Source organism: Patiria miniata, unplaced genomic scaffold, assembly GCF_015706575.1.
Source record: "Patiria miniata isolate m_02_andy unplaced genomic scaffold, ASM1570657v1 HiC_scaffold_1, whole genome shotgun sequence".
In the NCBI taxonomy this organism is placed as follows: Eukaryota; Metazoa; Echinodermata; class Asteroidea; order Valvatida; family Asterinidae; genus Patiria; species Patiria miniata.
The window spans coordinates 490,938-511,295 of NW_024037047.1; the positions used below are offsets into that span (position 1 = coordinate 490,938).

The 20,358-nt window shown below is 38.8% G+C and overlaps 1 protein-coding gene across 1 annotated transcript in view; it reads right to left on the reverse strand.

The window, feature by feature from the left end:
- Nucleotides 1-381: 381 nt before the first annotated feature.
- LOC119733783 (probable tubulin polyglutamylase TTLL1) overlaps nucleotides 382-20,358 on the reverse strand; it is a 42,982-nt gene continuing 23,005 nt past the window's right edge. Inside the window, exons 12-13 of the mRNA XM_038207185.1 lie at nucleotides 2,632-2,685; nucleotides 382-1,976 (exon numbers count right to left, since the gene is read on the reverse strand). Coding sequence (XP_038063113.1) covers nucleotides 1,850-1,976; nucleotides 2,632-2,685 — 181 coding nt within the window. The 3' untranslated portion in view covers nucleotides 382-1,849. The remainder of the gene's footprint in view (nucleotides 1,977-2,631; nucleotides 2,686-20,358) is intronic.

The following is a 20,358-nucleotide window of genomic DNA, read 5'->3' on the forward strand; positions in this document are numbered from 1 at the left end:
GTTCAGAAGCGAAACGAAAAGAATGTCAATGCACAGTTTCGAACTGAATGCATACACAAATAAACATACTCGTTTGGCATTACCAGGCAGGATTCTTTTCACAAACTGCTTTGCCACGGCCAAACGCAAACCTTTTCTCTATATACTGACCTGGGAAATACATTGAGTGGATTGATCCAATAAAACCTCCCACGGCAGCATTTACCAGCAAGCTTCCAAAACGACCCTGGCCAGCTTGCACAACTTGTTTCGGTTTCACAACTACAGACCAGCAGTACAATACAGTGTTCTTGTAAATGAACGTGGGCTGTACAAAAGGAAAGCACGCATGTACACAAACCAAGCACCAAAGGCCTTCAAGAACATGTATACATACAGGTGTATAGTGTCAATAACAATTTATGTCATCTTTATTGCAACCAGTACAAAATAATCAATTAAAACCTTTTTCTCTGAAATTCCGTTCACGGACAGTGTTATGAGGTTCACACAATGAATTCTGTACACGCACAGCTTATTTCACACAGCTTATTCCATAAATTTGGGGCCAAACAAGTGGCATTTTTGTGTCCCTGTTACACCTGACCTGTGTAGTTTGCCATGCAAGTATCATTGCAATTGACTTCATACTATTTTTTAATTGTTTGGCAGGTATTTTGCTTTACTTCACTCAAATAAAAGCATTAAAGAATGTGTCCTGATGAACTATGCATCCTTTTATTTAATTGTTTCCAACAAAATGTACTATGTAGAAAGGGTTACTGCTCCTTCGGACACAATTTTGTATCAGCGAAAGAGTGGAGTAAGAGTCGAGAAAATGGAAGAATCCATCCGCCATCTTGGAAAATCCTTGGAATGACCTTTGACCTTGACATCCTTTTGCCCATATCGGTGTTATACAGATCGCATCCATGTAGCTTGGCCTTTTGTCTTAGCATCCCTTCCCTTTGCCTCTATGCCCCGCCCACCCTTTCTCTCATAGACACTGACGTCATTTCACTTGGCCTTTTGTCTTAGCATCCCTCCCCTTTGCCTCGATGCCCTGCCCACCCTTTCTCTCATAGTACTGACGTCATTTCACTTGGCCTTTTGTCTTAGCATCCCTCCCCTTTGCCTCTATGCCCCGCCCACCCTTTCTCTCATAGACACTGAAGTCGTTTCAATGATGCATCACTTCCATGTGGCTTGGCCTTTCGTTTCAGCATCCCTCCCCCTTGCCTCTATGCCCCGCCCACCCTTTCCACCACAGACACGGAAGTCATTTCAATCACTTCCATGTAGCTTGGCCTTTTGTTTTAGCATCCCTTCCCCTTGCCTCTATGCCCCACCCACCCTTTCCATCATAGACACTGAAGTCATCACTTCCATGTAGCTTGGCCTTTTGTCTTAGCATCCCTCCCCCTTGCCTCTATGCCCCGCCCACCCTTTTTATCACAGACACGGAAGTCATTTCAATCACTTCCATGTAGCTTGGCCTTTTGTCTTAGCATCCCTCCCCCTTGCCTCTATGCCCCGCCCACCCTTTCCATCACAGACACTGAAGTCATTTCAATTATCACTTCCATGTAGCTTGGCCTTTTGTCTTAGCATCCCTCCCCCTTGCCTCTATGCCCCGCCCACTCTTTCCATCACAGACACGGAAGTCATTTCAATCACTTCCATGTGGCTTGGCCTTTTGTCTTAGCATCCCTCCCCCTTGCCTCTATGCCCCGCCCACTCTTTCCATCACAGACACGGAAGTCATTTCAATCACTTCCATGTGGCTTGGCCTTTTGTCTTAGCATCCCTCCCCCTTGCCTCTATGCCCCGCCCACCCTTTCCATCACAGATACTGAAGTCATTTCAATTATCACTTCCATGTAGCTTGGCCTTTTGTCTTAGCATCCCGCCCCCTTGCTCCGAAGCCCATCCCCCCAGCTAGCCGACTTTTGCTGTCTCTCTCCATGCTATCCAACTGTGCCAACTCTTCATCGTACCTGAAACCCAATTATCAAACAACATGAACAAAAAGGCCCAATCAGGCAACGTCAAAAACACTTTGTACTGGAGTCCATCAAGATCCATAGGCTCCGTGCACAAGTACCCCATCAACGGCCAAAAAGGAGAGTTGGGGGTGACCTAGACTGGTTGCCGATCCATCCACTGCGTATTTCGAATGTATTCAAAGTTATTAGAGGTGGGGATTAGTCTGCGAGACCATGCAAAGTTGAATTCTAATGTATTTACGCGTATTTGCGCACCGACGACGCCTGACGCTCACGCGAAGACGCGCTGGCTATATTCAGGATGTTGTAAGTACTTTGCGATGGACCCTGAAAGTAACGGATTGGACGCCATTATCATTGGAGAGGCGAAGAAGAAGAGAGCCTAAGAGATGGCGAGATGAAATCTCTGATTTCATAGGGAATAAATGGAAACAACTGGCAAGGGACCGAAAAGCATGGAAAGTTAGTGGAGAGGCCTTCATCCAGCAGTGGATTGAATTAGGCTAATGATGATGATGATGAAGTACTTTGCGTGTGAACCAGTACATCGCGCTCACGTTGTGTGCCCCGTCCACGGAGCTCATAATGAGCTGTATAGTCTATAAGTCTAGTCACAAGTCAAATAATGAGTCACAATTATACTTACAGCAATTCATAGTTGCCATAGCTTTCCTTGGATGGGATCTTGTTCCATCTCACGCTGCAATCACAACGAACAAAATAAAAAGAGAAATGCAAAACAAAACACACATTTTATAAATGACAATTTTTTAAGAATATGACATCAAAACTGTATTCTCCTCAATTTTCCAGCAAAGAATTACAGACACATTTCTATGGTTACATCTTTATTTGACATGTACTATGAAAAAAACCTCATAACTTTGGTCTGAATGTTTGCTGCAAGACCGTCCCTAACAGGAACCCCAACTAATTATACATTAAAGCGGAATTGAAATTGAAAAGCCTCAGAAGTATCATCCCTTCCCCGGAAGCAACAATTGTTCACATACATGTACCAACAAAAGGATCATGATCAAAAAGATCAATGCAATTTGATTGAGAAGGATTTTTGAAAGCACTTAACTCACTACACTTCACATGTTTCAAAAACTATACATTGGGACATTACGGCCTGCAATGCCCCCAATTGGGCTACATGTACAACGTGCGTTTTAATTGAAATGATATTAAATGTAAAGAGCATTTAAAAGTAGAATAGAAACGTCCACACAACCATTCTTTAAAAACTGGGCGTTTTTGTGTTATGATTCTTGTGAGAACCATGCGAAAATAAAAAATCTAGCTATTGAGTGCTTGTTGTGATATAGCCGCACAGTGGTTTGCATTCTGGGGATATAAAAAGCAACATTTGTGTATTGGTGCTGTGTGTATTATGATCTGATACACCGTGCCCTCTGGAGACATGCACACAATTTTAGGGAACAAAAGATATACGTCTCCACAGGGCAATTTCTATAGATGAGTACGTCTCCACAAGGTTTTCACGAAATAGATGGATTTTACTCAAAAACTAGGAATTTCCAAGGTGGGTTGATCCGTCGCAAATGGTAGAGTTTTAGAAAAGGGATATTATACATGTAAGTCCGAATTTCAGCCAAGGAAATTCGATTCTGTTTTAAATAAGAGCATTTTGAAACTGTACTTTCAAACTCAAAAACTTTAGTACACGAGAAAAAAGAAATGTCTCCATACAAGGATACACATTTCAGTATGTACATGTATGTACCTTTTTTCGTACCACACATACAATGTGTACGTATGGTACATTCAATAGACATAACTTGAAATATGTACATGGGTATGCCACAAAATGTCCGTCACGTCTGATGTGAACAACAACAGCTTGTTATCTTTTCTTGGGAATAGTAAGACATTAGGTTAGTTTCCTTTAAACCAGACCTTTGAAACAGTATTAACAGCAAACAATCCAAAACATGAACTTTTCAGGGATTTTAAACTATAATGCCCCTTTGAGATTTGCCCTTTAAGATTTGCGATTCCTATTCAATTGCTGCAAAAGAGTACGTGAAAAGGTGGGCATCACTTTCTAAAATGCAAGCACCATTTGAAACGTGTGACTGATTAGTGTAATAGGGCTCTTCTGAGAATAATCTTCTCTTGGGGAATTCCCTTCCACCTACGCTGACAGTTTGTCCTCTGTTGCTTATTAAAAGCTTTTTGTTACTGTGGCATACCACAGATTTTTTTCAAATCTAAAGTATTGGCAGTTGGCACGTTTTCAGCCAACCACCGTACTTTCTTCACAAATTGTAAAATTTGTACACTATATTCCCCCCCTCCCCCCCCAAAAAATGAATTACATCAGTTGAAATGAAATGAACAAGGTCAGACATGTTGGACACTGGCATCATTCGAAACATTGGTGTTGTTTTTCATCCTATGTGGCTTCCTTCTAAATAATGCAAACCACATTTCTAGGAAACAAACTGTAGCAGAAAGCAAATTAGCCTTGCGATTCTCTGTGCACCGCTGACTCCAAAAGAGAACTTTTGACACCACGAACTTCCGGATTGAATATTAATCAGGCACGGAGGTTGAACTATACAGTAAAAAACATAATGTGTTGGTTAGCCTAGAATTTTGGCTTGATCCTTAAAGCATGGTGAAATATCATGGAGCAGAAAATAAGCTGAAAATACTACTGTTACAGCTAATTTATTTATATATAATTTTAATTTTAACTGGGTAGCCCATTCAGTGGAATCCACTGGTCTCCCATGGGGCCCATAAAGAGAAGACAATGTGAAGAAATGACAGTTTAGATGTGGGAGGAAAACCCCCGAAGAATATGCCGAGGAAAACCCACGGAATGGGGGCTGAAAACCTAATCCACATATTGGCCGAGACAGGAATCAAACCTGGGTGGAAGGCGAGAAAAGTACCGCTACGCCAACCAGACTCCCTTGAGTATATTTGAAGTCAATTCAACAGCTCTGTTGTCACTCGGATGCTTCGAAATTATGCACTCAATGACAAGGGAGCACAAGACTTGCAATATCAATCCCATGACATTTCGGGTATTAAAATTAAACACATGCATTTTCTGTCCGTAGTATCAAATTTGTAATGCATTCTGGCAAAATGAGACAGAACTGGGCCGAGGCCAAAATGAGGGTTTGCAGGTATTAGGGAAGAGAATACAATTCTCCTTACAATGCTGTTTGTTGCACTTCGATCCGACATTCCATTGACAAGTTATGGCTGTTTAAAGTTCGCAGTTATCGACATGTCGAAAAAGTAAAATACTGAGAAAAAGGCCTTAAAGTTTAAAGGACTCTGCGCATTCATGAAAGTGAAAGATGCCGATTGTTTTCCTTAAAAACACTTTTATTCCTCCATTTTTATACTGTTTCTTTAAAATGTTATACTATTTGTCGTAGACATATCAATGATGACAATTATCATTAAATTTGAAAATCTGAGGGAAAGAAAATCACTTTTTTTTGGGGGGGGGGCACTTTTCTGCCAGGTTCCACCTCATTTTACCAGAAGGCCTCATATTTCTGTGCTTATAGCAGATCCACATACATGATATATTTAGAGTCTTATGTCCTGTCAAATTCGTAACCAAGGGCGGATCCAGGGGGGGCCAAAGGGGGCCATGGCCCCCCCCCAAAACGAAACCAATTTTTTTTTTTATGTGACATCGCAATAAAGGCAGGCAATGAGTACACCACCATCTTTTCCTCAAAAAACATTGGTTAAAGTGGTCAGAAATTGCCTCAGATCGCACCACAGAGCATCTAGAATCCAAAAATTTTTCGGGGCCCTTAAGCGGGCCCCGAACCCCACGCCGTAATTTTTTTGACCCACTTTTTGGGGGGACCAAATTTTTTTTTTGGCCCCCCCCAAAATTGTGTTCTGGATCCGCCCTTGTTCGTAACTGGGTGTAACGTGGGACATTATTCAGATAGCTAGATAAAGATGATGCATAACATGAAAGGAATGATAATATTTCAATTGACTCAGTATTTGTGGAAGGTACCGGTAATGTGAGGTACTGGTATTTAAATACTATCAAGATGACCATGAAAACTTAATCTAAGAAGATTAACAGATTTATCTACAACAAATACAACAGATTTATTTTAATCGTGCCATGCAGTCATCATAACAGTCAGGCTGGCAGTTCAGCTACTGCGAGGGTTTTTAATAAGGCGATTATACGGCCAAGTAAAAAAAAAAAAAACCAGTTGATCATCCCCGCCCGCATCCTTTTTTGAAGCTGAACAAGTTTGTTGACCTGGTTTACAAATAAAAACAATGAAGCAACGAAAACAGAGTGTGAACAGCACCATCTGATGGATGGAAAGCAAGGGAACCTACAAAGGACATGGCCAATTCCACACTAATGGGCCCAAAAGTGTGACATTTGAGAAGACCTTTTGAGTTTTGATAATAAAACTAGGATCTTGGTCTCTCAATTTTTGATATTTGTAAGCTGTGAACAAATATCCTCGCCTGCAAAGGATATAACTGGTTTTGTATTGAAAAAAAATATGGTTGATAATTGCTTTTAAAAGTGTTACGTACGTAACGAAGGACAGGCATTTTAGATAAAGGCACAAAGTAAGCATTTATATATAACATTTAATGATCCGCTAATGTTGTCTGATTTAAGAAGATGTACCCTGGAGGAATGCCATCAGTCAAAAGCTAGACACATCAGAGTCAATGTGAAGAATTATTTGATATTTTATAATCGGAATTTATACGTACGAACAGACTGGACATTTGTCACAAAATGTCTGTCCCTGTTCGTACGTAACCCTAATCGCATCATAACTTTGAAGCCAGTGCAAAAACTTTTATGTTTTCGCTTGAAAGCAATGTAAATGGGTTCATAATGTCAAATGAAAGTGCCATTAAGAAACTGAATTTGTCCTAAGCACCCTTTTCCTTGCAGTGTGTCTGTCCATGTTACGTATAACACAGAAAATAAACCTGTTATTTTCTCAAACATAGCAAATATCATCGCATGTATTTTCTTATCCTAGTCACTTCCAACTTTAGCAAGGTATAGGAAAAACTAAAGAAAACATTAGCTCATCTTTTATCCTTTATATGCAACATCCAGAAACTCATCTAATTGGCACATTAGTGTGGAATTGCCCACATGTATAAATGTCTGTAAACAGCATTGCTGAAGGACACTACAAAAGTAGGGATCCAACCCATCAACACAAGTCACAACAACGTCAACCAGATCCCCTATCATATCATTACACTGCAATGTACGTGTATATGTGGTCTCGCTATAGCAGTTTACCATTGCACAGAGTTTACAAGACGATCCCTAGTATCCGGTTCTGTGATATATGAATATTCATGAGGGATTTTGTATGCACTGCTGGGACTGAAGTCACGCATCAGAGATTTGTTCATTCCTGGTGGACAAATAGAAGAACTGGCTCAAAGTGCAACGTGGAGGTGGATAGAGTCTGTAAAATCAATATTGCGGCTGTAAATAATGTACTCTACATGTATATTGTTGCATAATTGACTACTGCCTTATACCCCCTAACCTTCTTTATGAATGTTCCATGTTTTAATTATCATCGACCTAAAGAAAAGGAATGAACGTTTTACCCTTGTGGGCATGATGGTTTATAGAGTTTTTAGTGGATTATCGTCTGACAATAAAGCCCCTTTTTTAAAGTAGAGTAGATCAATTGTAATTGGTACCATGGGGGTCGCCAGGATTTTTTCTAGAGGGGGGCAAAAAAAAATTTTGCCAAAAAATGCTTGTATTTCTCAACACATTCTCGATTTATCAGTTTTAGAGGGGGGCAGGGACATTTTGCCCCCCCCCCCCCCCCAACTCATTAAATTTACACCACTTTGTCTTCGCGCCTCTTTTTCTTTTTTTTTCTTTTCTTTTCTTTCTTCCTTTTTTTTTTTTTTTTTTTTTTGCTTTTCCAGGGGGGGGGGGGGGGGCAAGTGCCCCCCCTTGCCCCCCCCCTCGCGACGCCCATGATTGGTACATTTTTTTTCCATTTGAAACAACAAGAAAGTGCTCAAAATCTAAAGACAGATGCTTAATTACTAACCTGATAAAGTTATAGCTCTGTGAGTGCTGTATACATGTAAACGGAACAAACACACATTGTGAACACGATTATTCTGGCTCTCGATTTTGATTCCAAATTAAGTTGCCGAGTGGTACTTGTACATCTTGCATTGCTCCATCTTTTGACACAATCCCAAAATCTCGTTCAGCCGGTTGTCGCCCATTCACGGACTCGCCCCGATTGAACCAACGTCACTAAAATTAGAATGCATGGGGACAGATTCACGGAAATTTCCAAAGATGTGTCACTTGGCACATCTTTGAAAACGACCTTCCTTTGTTGTTTTCTTTAAAGTGACAGCAGGCCGGAAGGAATATTTTCACAGGAAGTTTAGTGCCCATGGGCGTCGCCAGGATTTTTTTTAGAGGGGGGCAAAAAAATTTTTTGCCAAAAAATGCTTGTATTTCTCAACACATTCTCGATTTATCAGTTTTAGAGGGGGGCAGGGACATTTTGCCCCCCCCCCAACTCATTAAATTTACACCACTTTGTCTTCGCGCCTCTTTTTCTTTTCTTTTTTTCTTTTTTTTTTTCCTTCCTTTTGTTTTTTGTTTTTTTGCTTTTCTGGGGGGAGGGGGGGGGGCAAGTGCCCCCCCCCCCCTTGGCCCCCCCTCGCGATGCCCATGTTAGTGCCATTACTAACTTTCAACCAAGCAAGATTTTTTCGATATATACCTGGTAATTTGGTCGGTTACTTTTTGGATAGCTGCACAAATGGCTTCATTTGTACTCTAACCATAACACAATTACGTTTGTAAAATAATGTGCCTGTTCTTGCGTCATTGGCCAATTTCTTGATTTTTATTTTTACATTAAAAACCACTGTATTTTTCTTTTTCATTAATTAAAACTCCAACCCCCTAGGGTGTGTGGCAAATCAAAAGTAAAGTTTGAGCAATCGGGACTTTGTTAGGGTAAATCTATTTTTTTTAAAATTATTTTGAACTCTAAAACTTTACAGAAATGCAACGTGGACTTGTTTGAGCAGTTCTGGAAAATCCACCCACACTATATGTCCCTGTTTGTCAGGTTACTATTAAGTGATAAATGCGACAAAATACCACTTATACAATTTTTTTTAAAAAGCTTTGATCACCAATACAAAAATTACCTTAACCCTTAAAGGGAATGTACAACATTTGCTTTTGCTGGAATTTTCAGAAACAAATGGATTTGGAGGATTAGTATGTTAGAGAAAATATTGTTAAACTGACTTGTTTCACGTTTTGGGCTTGTAGATGCTGGAAAAACCAAGAAAACCTATCATGTTCTTGTAGTCTGGTTCCCTGACCCCACTTAAGATGAAACGGAGCAATTAATTCACTTTGGGGAATTGTAAGGTCAGAGAATCAGTCTAGCAGACTTGTACCCCTTCACAGGTGTGTAATCAATTGCAAAGAAAAGTCAAAATAACTAAATATGAAAAATTAGGAACAGTTGTTGGGAAAAAAGCCAGTTTACTCCAACGCTGGTCGGCCGACCAGCGTTGGAAAAACACAGTTTTTCTTCAAAATGTCAGCACACCAGGAGCCACGATTTTAAAGGATGCTTTAGAATGTCAGTCCCTAACAATTCTGTAAGGTATTTCGTGATGTTTTGATCATATCGTTTTTTGATGTTTGCAAATGTTGTATCTTCCCTTTAACTTGGTTCTGTAAAAAGATTGAATTGGGGCTCTTTCTAGCTGTGGAAAAAAAACCACCACCAAATCTGCAATGGGTTGTGTAACATCATGCAGCATAAACTAAATAGGGCAAAGTACGCCCACAGATTTATCTACCAATGGCACAAAAGACTAGCTTTTGTCGGCCAAAGGTTATTGAATCGTGACAATACAAACTATGTGAATAATTTCGTTCTGTGTTAGGCACTAACAGACACTGTGGGAACAGGGCCTGTGGGTTCTTGCCGAATGGCCTCCGTATTGTTCAAAAATATGCCTGGTTTTTCCCAGAAAGTATTTAAAGCAACTAGAGATTTGCCACTCAGTAGAGACATGAATTGAAACAAATCATGTGACTTGAATGGCATGCCCTGAACAAGACCACATGACTGTTTCCCACGGGACTAGTGTGAGCAAAGGGGGTACATATATACAGACTTTCAAGTATGTCTACTTTTCCTACTTTTTCCTGGTTTTTTTTTTTACCTTGCTCGGAACTAGTTTTTTCCTATTTTTTCCTTGAAATTTCTTATTTCCTACTTTTTGGCCCAGAACTGAAAAAAAAAAAAAAAAAAGGAAATCTCACTGAATATTTGTTCACAACAGCGTTACACACTTTCACATGTAAATCACACAATGAAGGGCTTGGGCGCAGGAGTACTGCAACTGTACTTCCAAGAGCTAAGTTGAGGATGGAGCACAAGTGTTGTGAGTACACAACATGCCGTGATGCTGCACATGGGGGAATATCAACGAAAACTACTCCCGAAAGCCTGCAAAAGTCCTACTTTTATCCTGATTTTATCCTCCAAAGTCCCACTTTTGCGCTGTGTTAATTTGGTCCTACTGTTCTCAAACATATTTCACCTGGGTCTGCTTACATAGGACTCTTTATGGGGTGAAATACATGTACAACCCCCCCCCCCCCACCTTTTACTGCCCATTCAAATCAACATTATTACCAAAGATCTTGCTATAAAATACAACCATTTTTATCTTAAAGGGAATATACAACATTTGCAAACATCGAAAAATAAAACTATCCAGTTTTTATGAAATACCTAAATAGGATGTTGGTAATTGACAGTCTAAAGCATCCCGTAAAATTATGGCACCTGGTGTGAAGTCATTTTCAAGAAAATGGTATTTTTGTACACATTTCCAGCGGTGGTCGGCCGATCGACCACCGTTGGAAAAACCTAACTATTTTTCAACTACTGCTCCAAATTTACCATTTATTCAGTCCAAATTTTGTTTGCTATTGGTTACATGTTCATGAACGGGTGCAGGCCAGCTACACTGGTACCCTCACCTTACAATTTTCCAGCATCTGTAAATTGATCCATTTTATATTTAGTGGAGTCAGGGAACCAGACTACTTGAACAGTTTTGTTTTTCTTGGTTTTTCCAGCATTTTCGAACACAAAACTTCAAACATGTCAGTGTAACAATATTTGATCTATTATACTAACCCCTCAAATAGTTCATTTCTGAAAATTACAGCAAAAGCCAATGATGTACATTCCCTTTAAATGGTAATCATGTGCAAATTAAAGGATACCCCTGTTTAAACTTTTGTTTTTAATTTCTAAAATGCAATTTTTAACGTGGATATCACACATCGTCAACTAAACTAAAGAAAAACTATATACAACTGTATGTACAATAAGCAGAAAGGGTGACAAGCATACGTGCAGTAGCGGATCAATTAGGGGGAGGGAGTGGGTCAACTTAAACTATGACCTCCAAAAGTTATTGGGCAATGTCACCTTTAATACAAATTCCCTTTTGCTGGTGTCGCAATATTTTGCCACGATTAAACTACATGTAGATCCCTTATAATATGCAAATGAGTTGTCATGGTTACACAATGTCAACAGGTGATCTGGAATACCTCAACCTGTTTGATGACCATATACATTGAGCATAAAGGTTCACGATATACATATATCTGTTAGCAAGTGTTTTTATTTTGTATATAAAAGAGATTATTACCGGTAAGTTATAAATCCTCTTAGATCTTTAATTATCTGAAACTTAAACAGTTCTTTGAATCTAAAGCTCAAGAAATAAGACGTAGCACAGGCCAGGTAGCTTTTGCCAGGTACACTGTAAGGTGCACCCCATAAACACCAGTGATCATGTTCCCATACTTCAAAATTCTTTTTACTCAGAACTCTCGCAGGTGTGCAGGCTGCACAGAAAAATGATGATTAACATGTCATCTTTTATTTTCCTTTCAATTGTTGGTGGGTTGACCAATGACTTTTTGGAGAAATTCTCACCCACAGAAGACCACCCCTGAAACAAGCAATGATTCCCAAACTGGAAAAGTAGCCATTTTGAAAAAGGATCCCTCCACAACATGGCTAAATAGCGCCACTTTCAGACCCAATTGCATCCAAAATACACAGAATTAAAAGCCCTAAGTCCGAGCCAGAGGTGCAGTGCCCTATGTCTTCAATTCCCCAATTCAATGGCTCTCAGGACTCTCCAATATAGAATAATTTGAGTGTACATGTATAACTTTTATTAATAAGCTCGGCGGACGGATTTATGGCTTATTGACTGGGGTGTACCCTTTAATGATCCAAGGCAACCTTGTCCCCAGGGCTAACTTTATTTTCAACCTACATGTAGCTTCCCCCGAAAAATAGTAAGCCCTGGAATGGACAGTTGCTTCCTGTATCCTGATTGGATCCTGCAATTAGCAAGAAAATGGAATTATATCGTGTACTTGGGTGTTGTTATTGCCAACGTGCATTGTGTTTTCATATTCAATGTTATTATGACGTCCACACCTCAAAAATAATCCTTTCTTTTCCAATTTGCTTGTACCAATATAAAATGTGATACTGCATAGCCTATTGGCTGGATAAGATTGTAACATTTTAACTTCGAAAAAGTATTTCGGAACTCAAGCCGATATGAATTGATTCTGATTTTACTCCAGATACGCACATCCAAAAACAAATGGTGATGTAAAGCGCAGGCAGCACCAGACTATTTCTAATTTGCATACGGGCAATTCTTTGGTAACGGAATTACGGAATTTTGTCACTTTGTCAAGGATTATTCTTTCACAAGAAAATATGTTCAATGCTAGGCAACTAATCTAAACATGGAAAGGGAGCCAAGACCCAGTAGAATTGATTGACCGCTAAAAAAAAAATTCCCACAAGATTACCCTTTAAGGGGCGGAGTTTAATATCGGTAACGGAATTACGGACGGAGGACAAGCATATTTGAGTTCTCGCATAAATTAATAAAACTCTCTGAAGTTTTGAAATTTTAAAATTGGACACTACCTGTTATTTGTAGAGTTCAGGGGTGTTGTTAACTACAATGCAGAACAAAGTTGAAAAAATAATCACTCTTTTCATAATTTGCATTTTAATCACGGTAACGGAATTACGCCTGGGCGGTAACGGAATTACGCCATAGGTTTACATGTAATAGGTAAATGCAATACATTAACATTGAATTCAACATAAACTCATCACAATACAAATTTTAGAAGTATGTAAAATGCCACAAGGGGAAAGCTCAGTGAAAATAAGTAGATCAAAATGTAAATGTAGGCCTAAACATGTCTGGGCTTCATTTTTTAGGTCAAAGGTCAAGGTCAAATGAAAGCAGTCTGGTGATGGCTGCATTGCCTGTTAGCAATGTAAATTTATTTTTTAACGAAAATCAAATTTTACTATGAACAATTGTATTATCGTATTTCACTAGTTTATCGTGGAAAATACAATAAAACTGTACTGGTTGGCATCTCTGAGCAAGGGAAGATGTTAAGTTATGCCAAGTAGAAGTACAAGTACAGTCTGGTACTCAACTTTCATATACTTGTTGTGGAATATATTTTCTCTGGGTACCAGACAACGGCTTTGGCAACATATTTAAAGGGAATGTACATCATTGGCTTTTGCTGTAATTTTCAGAAATGAACTATTTGAGGGGTTAGTATGTACATGTAATAGATCAAATATTGTTACACTGACATGTTTGAAGTTTTGCGTTCGAAAATGCTGGAAAACCAAGAAAAACAAAACTGTTCAAGTAGTCTGGTTCCTTGACTCCACTAAAGGTAAAATGGATCAATTTATAGATGCTAAAAAAGTGGAAGGTAAGGGAACCAGACTAGCTGGCCTGCACCCGTTCATGAACATGTAACAAATAGGTGTAGCAAACAAAATTTGGACTGGAAAGAGTGTAAAGTTGGAGCAGTAGTTGAAAAATAGTTAGGTTTTTCCAACGGTGGTCGGCCGACCACCGTTGGAAATGTATACAAAAATATCATTTTTTTTTAAAATTACTTCACACCAGGTGCCATAATTTTACAGGATGCTTTAGACTGTCATTTACCAACATACTAGTAAGGTATTTCGTAAAAACTTGGTAGTTTTATTTTCTGATGTTTGCAAATGTTGTATACCCTTTAAGCATCCAAACAATTAGCATTTTTTAAATAGTAAAAAAGAAAAAGTAAAAGTAAAAAATATCAATGGAACACCTGATTATTTTTAATTGTATAATAGCAATTAAAGAGGGAAATGATTTAACAAGTAATTTAGTATTTAAAGATATTGTCCAAGGTTTACATGCAAATCTCCTATTTAATATGTCATGTACCGGTACATGTACACGTACATAATCTGGGGGAAGTGTGCATACTTTGTGCATGCGTAATTCCGTTACCGTAATTCCGTTACCGTTTCGTAATTCCGTTACCACTTGGAAAAATGCCAAGAAATTACTATTTTAAAGTTTTTATTTTTCATTTATGTTTATAGTAGGGTCTTTTCTCAACATACATGATTTGTAGAAAAAAAACAAGAAAATTTGTGAAATAAGTAACTTTTGCCATTTTTTCGGTAACGGAATTACGTGCTAATTTTGACATTTTTAAATGAAGGCCTACACTATATATATATATATATTTAGATTTTTAGATTTTTTTTTAATGACCCTGAGTAATGTTAGTAACTTGTAACATCATAAAATAAATCAAATCTTTTCCCTATAATTCAGAAAGTAATACATACACAAAATTTTATTTTTTTACCAAATCTGAACGTTTTTAATCATAAAATGCAAAAATCACTGTTTTTACCAGAAATATGTATTTTTTTTTAATTTCGTTTTTTGAACTGAATTCCCCATTTAATTGAGGTCTGAAAAAAGTACAAAAAAGGTTTAATATGTAAATATTTATTTTTGACATTTTTTGCTCTCCCATGGAGAATTGCCCATACGTATCCAAAATTGTTTGGATGTATGCAAATGATCCAATACCAGGGTGAGAGAGCAGATATATTGTGGGAGGGTACTTTTGACACCATGGGACCGAGGTTGATCTCAAGGGGGCCTTCAGATGGCTTTTCCAAAAAATCACTATGCCATTGGAATTTATGACCTCCAAAAATTATTGGGCAATGTCACCTAGTAAATTCCCCTTTGCTGATGTCGCAATATTGCGCTAAGATAGAATCTCTCATATGCAAATGAGCTGTCATGGTTACACAACGTCAACAGGTGACCAAGATACATGTACCTCAACACCCTTTGTTGTGTAATATTCATGGAAATACTTCCCTGGGAAAGATAACAATCAATCACAGATCTGCAGTACATATTTGCACACGCTAGACAGCGTGCTAAAAAAAAAAATCTTTGGAAAAAAAAAAAAATCTTAAAATCAATTGGGAAACTGATCAGGAAGAAATGTGCATTGTGCGAAATAACATTCCCAAAAAGTTTGTTGGAATGGAATTTCAAAACAGAGTTGAGTAATGTTTAGGCCAAAAATATAAACTTTGTGTTAGCAGTAACCTGGCCCACCTGCATTTTTTTAAGGCCAAATTGCCGACATCAAACTTTTTAGTGACCCTTTTGGCAATCAATTTAAAATAAAGTAAATTTTGAAAATAAAAAAAATTGTTCCCTTTGCTATTTTTTTTATGTGTTGTTAATTTAACAATTAAACAGAATACTGTTAAAGGTATCTGAATGGAATACTCTTAAAAGGTACTGAAGTTTACAAACTAAATACATGTACAGGGTGTCTAAAAATCCCGATCTCTCAAAGCCCCATCTTTGTCACAGCTTTTAAAGACATACATTGCAAATATCGATACACATGTAGAGAATATATTTCATTAGCTTTTCAACGCCGAAAAAATCTTTCCGATCCGGTAAATATTTATTGAGTTATGGCCAACTGAAAGCAAATACTGCTTTTCATTTTGTTCACAGCGACTGATATTTTGGCTGCCGCAATAAGAACATATGGTCCGAAACATGCATGTGAAAAAGGCTACCAAGTAGAGGGCAGAGACAAAGCAACGTGCAGTGATCATCTAAGTTAACCAAACAGTCCCTTTCAGGACTACCATTCCTTTAAAAACGATAAAGACCACTGTAAAAGGAAAAAGGAAAAAAAGGACCAAATAAAGAGAGAAAGATTAAAACGTTAAAGAAAGCAAAACTACCCTCACCCCAAATCCATTACATTCCTAACAATGACAATTGAGACCGTGGACAGATTGAAAAATCGGCACTTATTTTGAACTGGCCATAACTCAATAAATATTTACCCGATTGGCAAGATTTCTTTTGTTGATGCAACAAAGCTAATTAACTATACTCTCCACATATGTTTCGATGTTTGGAGGTATGTTTTTTTAAAGCTGTGAAAAAGAGGGGGCATTGAGATTTGTTTATAGATGCCCTGGATAAGAGACCGATAGACATACCGGTGCATAAAAAGCTATAAAATTACTTATTTTTCTACCTACCCACCTGGATAATTTTAGGTCATCAACACACATTGTTTTGCCCTTTTCTGTCCCTATTTTCCCTTTCTTTCAAAAACCCTAACCCCTTGAACACTTTGACTAGAAAGTATCCTGAATCCGCCAAAATCCACCAATTTTGACATGCAACAAAATGTTGGTGTCCTGATGAGTCCATCAGAATCCACCAGTGAGTCCATCAGAATCCACCAGTGTAGTACATCTATACCTCCCACACACCAAACATATAGCCAAGCTGTTAAACTGTTGAGATCCTGAATCCATCAAAGTCTCCCAACTGCTCAATATGGAGATATCCTGAATCCATCAAAATCCCGCAGTACCTCTAGGCCTAATGTCCTGAATCCATCAAAATCCCCCAATATGGAGGTACCGGTATCCTGAATCCGCCGAAATCCTCCAAAACAGGGGTGTGGATTTTGATGGATTTAGGCACATTATAGCTTTTAAAGCAGAGATCTTTGTAAATCATATAAGTTGTTTATCAGGAAAATGGGACAGAAACTGCCAGTGGTACCGGTAGGAATATCTTGCAAAGTTGTTAGAGGACTGTGGACAACTTCATTATATTTACAAAAGATTTAGTTCGATAGTAACCGACTAAGGAAAAAACACCAACTAGGTTTTTTTACAACACAAAAGATGACAAATCCAGTTAAATCCAGATTGATCCAGTTCTTGCTTTCAGGTACAACATTTCAATGGAATATGGAGCTGTGTTCTTGCTATCCTTTAGGGCACAAATTCAGATAGACCCGCTTTTGATTACATTGAATAGCATGGTATCATGAAGCACGGCCGTCAGCAAAAATGACCAAAGGGTTTCCTGGAAATGCCAGAAAGTTCACAAACACCTCCCTCTGTGCTAAATTGGGCGGATTGATTTTTTTTTTTTGTGTTCGTCTGGAATGCATTCGTGAGATTGTTTGGCTCAACTTGTGCTAGCAGCTGACAAATGAAATGAACAATAGAAAACTAACAGGTTTGTGACTTTGATTTGTCATACAATGTACAAATACTGTACAATGGCAGAATGGAACCAATTCAACAGCTAGGCCCTATTTTGGTAAAATGATGTATCTCACTTGAAGGACATTTGGAGAAAAAGTGATTTAAAGATTGAAATGTTGCCGTTTAAGTCTTTCCGTCTTCAAGACTGTGAAGCAGTCATTTTCTGATGTCTTGGCAACCATTATTTTGTTTACTTACATAATTCACTAAATTTCGTGGATATTTCTAGAGATATATAGAATGTTTTTGGAAGATACACCATTTTACTAAAAATTAACAAACAATTAACGAGACATTAATTACCAAAAATGCAGTAAGTAAAAGATACACCATTTTACCTTGTTTGTGAGATTTGCAAACACAGATATATCACGTATGTCAGACTTGCATTATTTTTCTAAAAAAAGCTGCACTAGTTAAGTTTTCCACGGTGAGATACATATAATATCTTTTAAGCGCTTCATTACTTGACTCTAATATTTTCTGAATCGGAAATAGCGCCCTCACTTTACCGGGATTCGACTCTAACTCAAAATCGCCCGAAAATCGACTTACAAAATGTACATCATTTTACCAAAATCTCTGCTTTATTTTGTAGGGCTGAAGTGAGCTACATGTGGGCTTGTATTCAATAACAACCGTATAGTGACAATATTGTTTTGATACCTAATAATTATATAATATTGGATGCCTTTGAGGAGATACAAGGATATGTATTGTTATAGCGAGCGCCGAGAGCAATATATTCTTGTATCCCCCAAAAAAGCCATCCAATATTATTATTATTAAAAATAATTATATATCAGGCTGACTTGATTCAAAAGAAATACATTTCCTGACGCTGTGGCGAAATAATCGCTGACTGCTTTCCTCATTTCCACATTAACGTTAACTTAGAACTTCGGCAAAAAACCCGCTAGCTTAAGCTTTTCCGGCGTCACAAAATCCGTCAGATTCTTCCCGGCCAGAAACGTTCGCTGTCATGTTGGTTACTTTCAAGGCATTTTCAGCATCTTTACCGGTAGTTCTCAAATCTGTTGAAGTATTCTTCGCTTATGGAAGCGAATCTCGCGCCGCTCAAACAGTCAAAGCTACCATTTTTGTTGTTGATTTATAGTGATCACATACATGTACAAAATGTACATGCAGCCTGCGTGCACCTGCGACAGCACAGCATGCTACGACTGTATGACAACTGTGATTTTCTACGCTCTTGATTGAGCAAGAACCATCACACTGTGCTTCGATGCCATAAAATGCATAGCCTTTAGTCAAGTCCCACGCGCTTACCCGGACACGTGACGCACCGCGGATGCTGACACGTAAAAAGACTAGCACGAGTGGCGTAGCTGCGAGGGCCTTTACCATCTCGTGGAGAACTCTTATGTTTTTCTTTACATTTGTCTACCGATTTGGTAGACATGCATAATGCATTACCCGTTGTGAATTGACCAATGACAATGCAGAATTACTAACAGACAGCACGCGCGCCATGGCGCGCGTGCTGTTGTTGGTAACCGCAAACCACCTTTAGATGATTGGTTTATATTGCTTGATTTATATTACGTGAAAAAATGAATACGTGATTAGTTCCACGAGATAGTAAAGGCCCTCGCGGCTTCGCCGCTCGTGCTAGTCTTTTTACATGCCAGCATCCGGGGTGCGTTACGTGTCCGGATGGTCCGGGTATAGGCGCGTGGGACTTGACTAAAGGCTATAAAATGCCAGGATGTCTATACAATATCAAAAACGATATTGTATAGTCATCCGGGTATTTTGTCCAAAAGCATATATGCTATATTTATTTTTACTACGTGGAAACCTGATATAAATAATGTACTATAAAGAAGAAAGGGTGTGGGTGTTTTTGTGTAAGCGGCCGTCACCACGTTACGGGGAAGTTTTTTTTATTGTTAAGCAACTTTTGACCAACTGTCTGCTGTCCCAATAGCGTCTTCGGTCCCAGTATCATGGGACAACTCGAGTGTAGTCCCCACAACTGTGTGTGAACGTATAAACACTGCCTTATGTGGTACCAGAACAATGGGAGGTACCCCACAAGGAATGCCTACCGACTTGCGGGGTACCGTTTTGGTACCCCAAAAGTTTTTCAAAAACTAGGCATTTCCAAGGTGGGTTGATATGTCGCAGATATTGTTTTAGAAAAGGGATATTAAGTCCGAATTTCAGCCCAGGAAATTAATTCTGGTTAAAATAAGAGCATATTGAAATTAGTGTGCGACATTGCAAAATTTTAGTACACGAGAACAAAGGAAGTATCCCACTTCTATGCCTGTGTAAGCATGTGTGTGCGTGTTCAAGAGTTGCGGGCACTCGACCACAAAGCAAAAGGAATGCAAAAGCATTTACACAAAAAAACACTTGGCGAGATCTGCACTACGGTGTACGTATATGATGCGACGGAAAGTAATCCCGACAGACGGAAATCAATCGTAGTCGCAGTGTGTGAAGTTACGACGTCGTGCATGCATCCTGCAGGGTCATCTACGTTTTATAATTTCATTGTACAGCCAATCAGCGTGCATAAACTGCATACATGTAGCTTTATAACTACCATGGCGGCCAAATGAACAAACGTGGCCTTGGAAGATAGTTTGATTGTTATCAACACGCGCACTAGTGCCATTTTGAAGAAGTCAGATGATCATGTCTGTGCCGCGGAATCGTCATCGCGTTGTGGGTGACATGAGCATGGTTGCGATTATTCTGTTAAGGAGAATACACAAGAAAGTGTGGATTCGTAA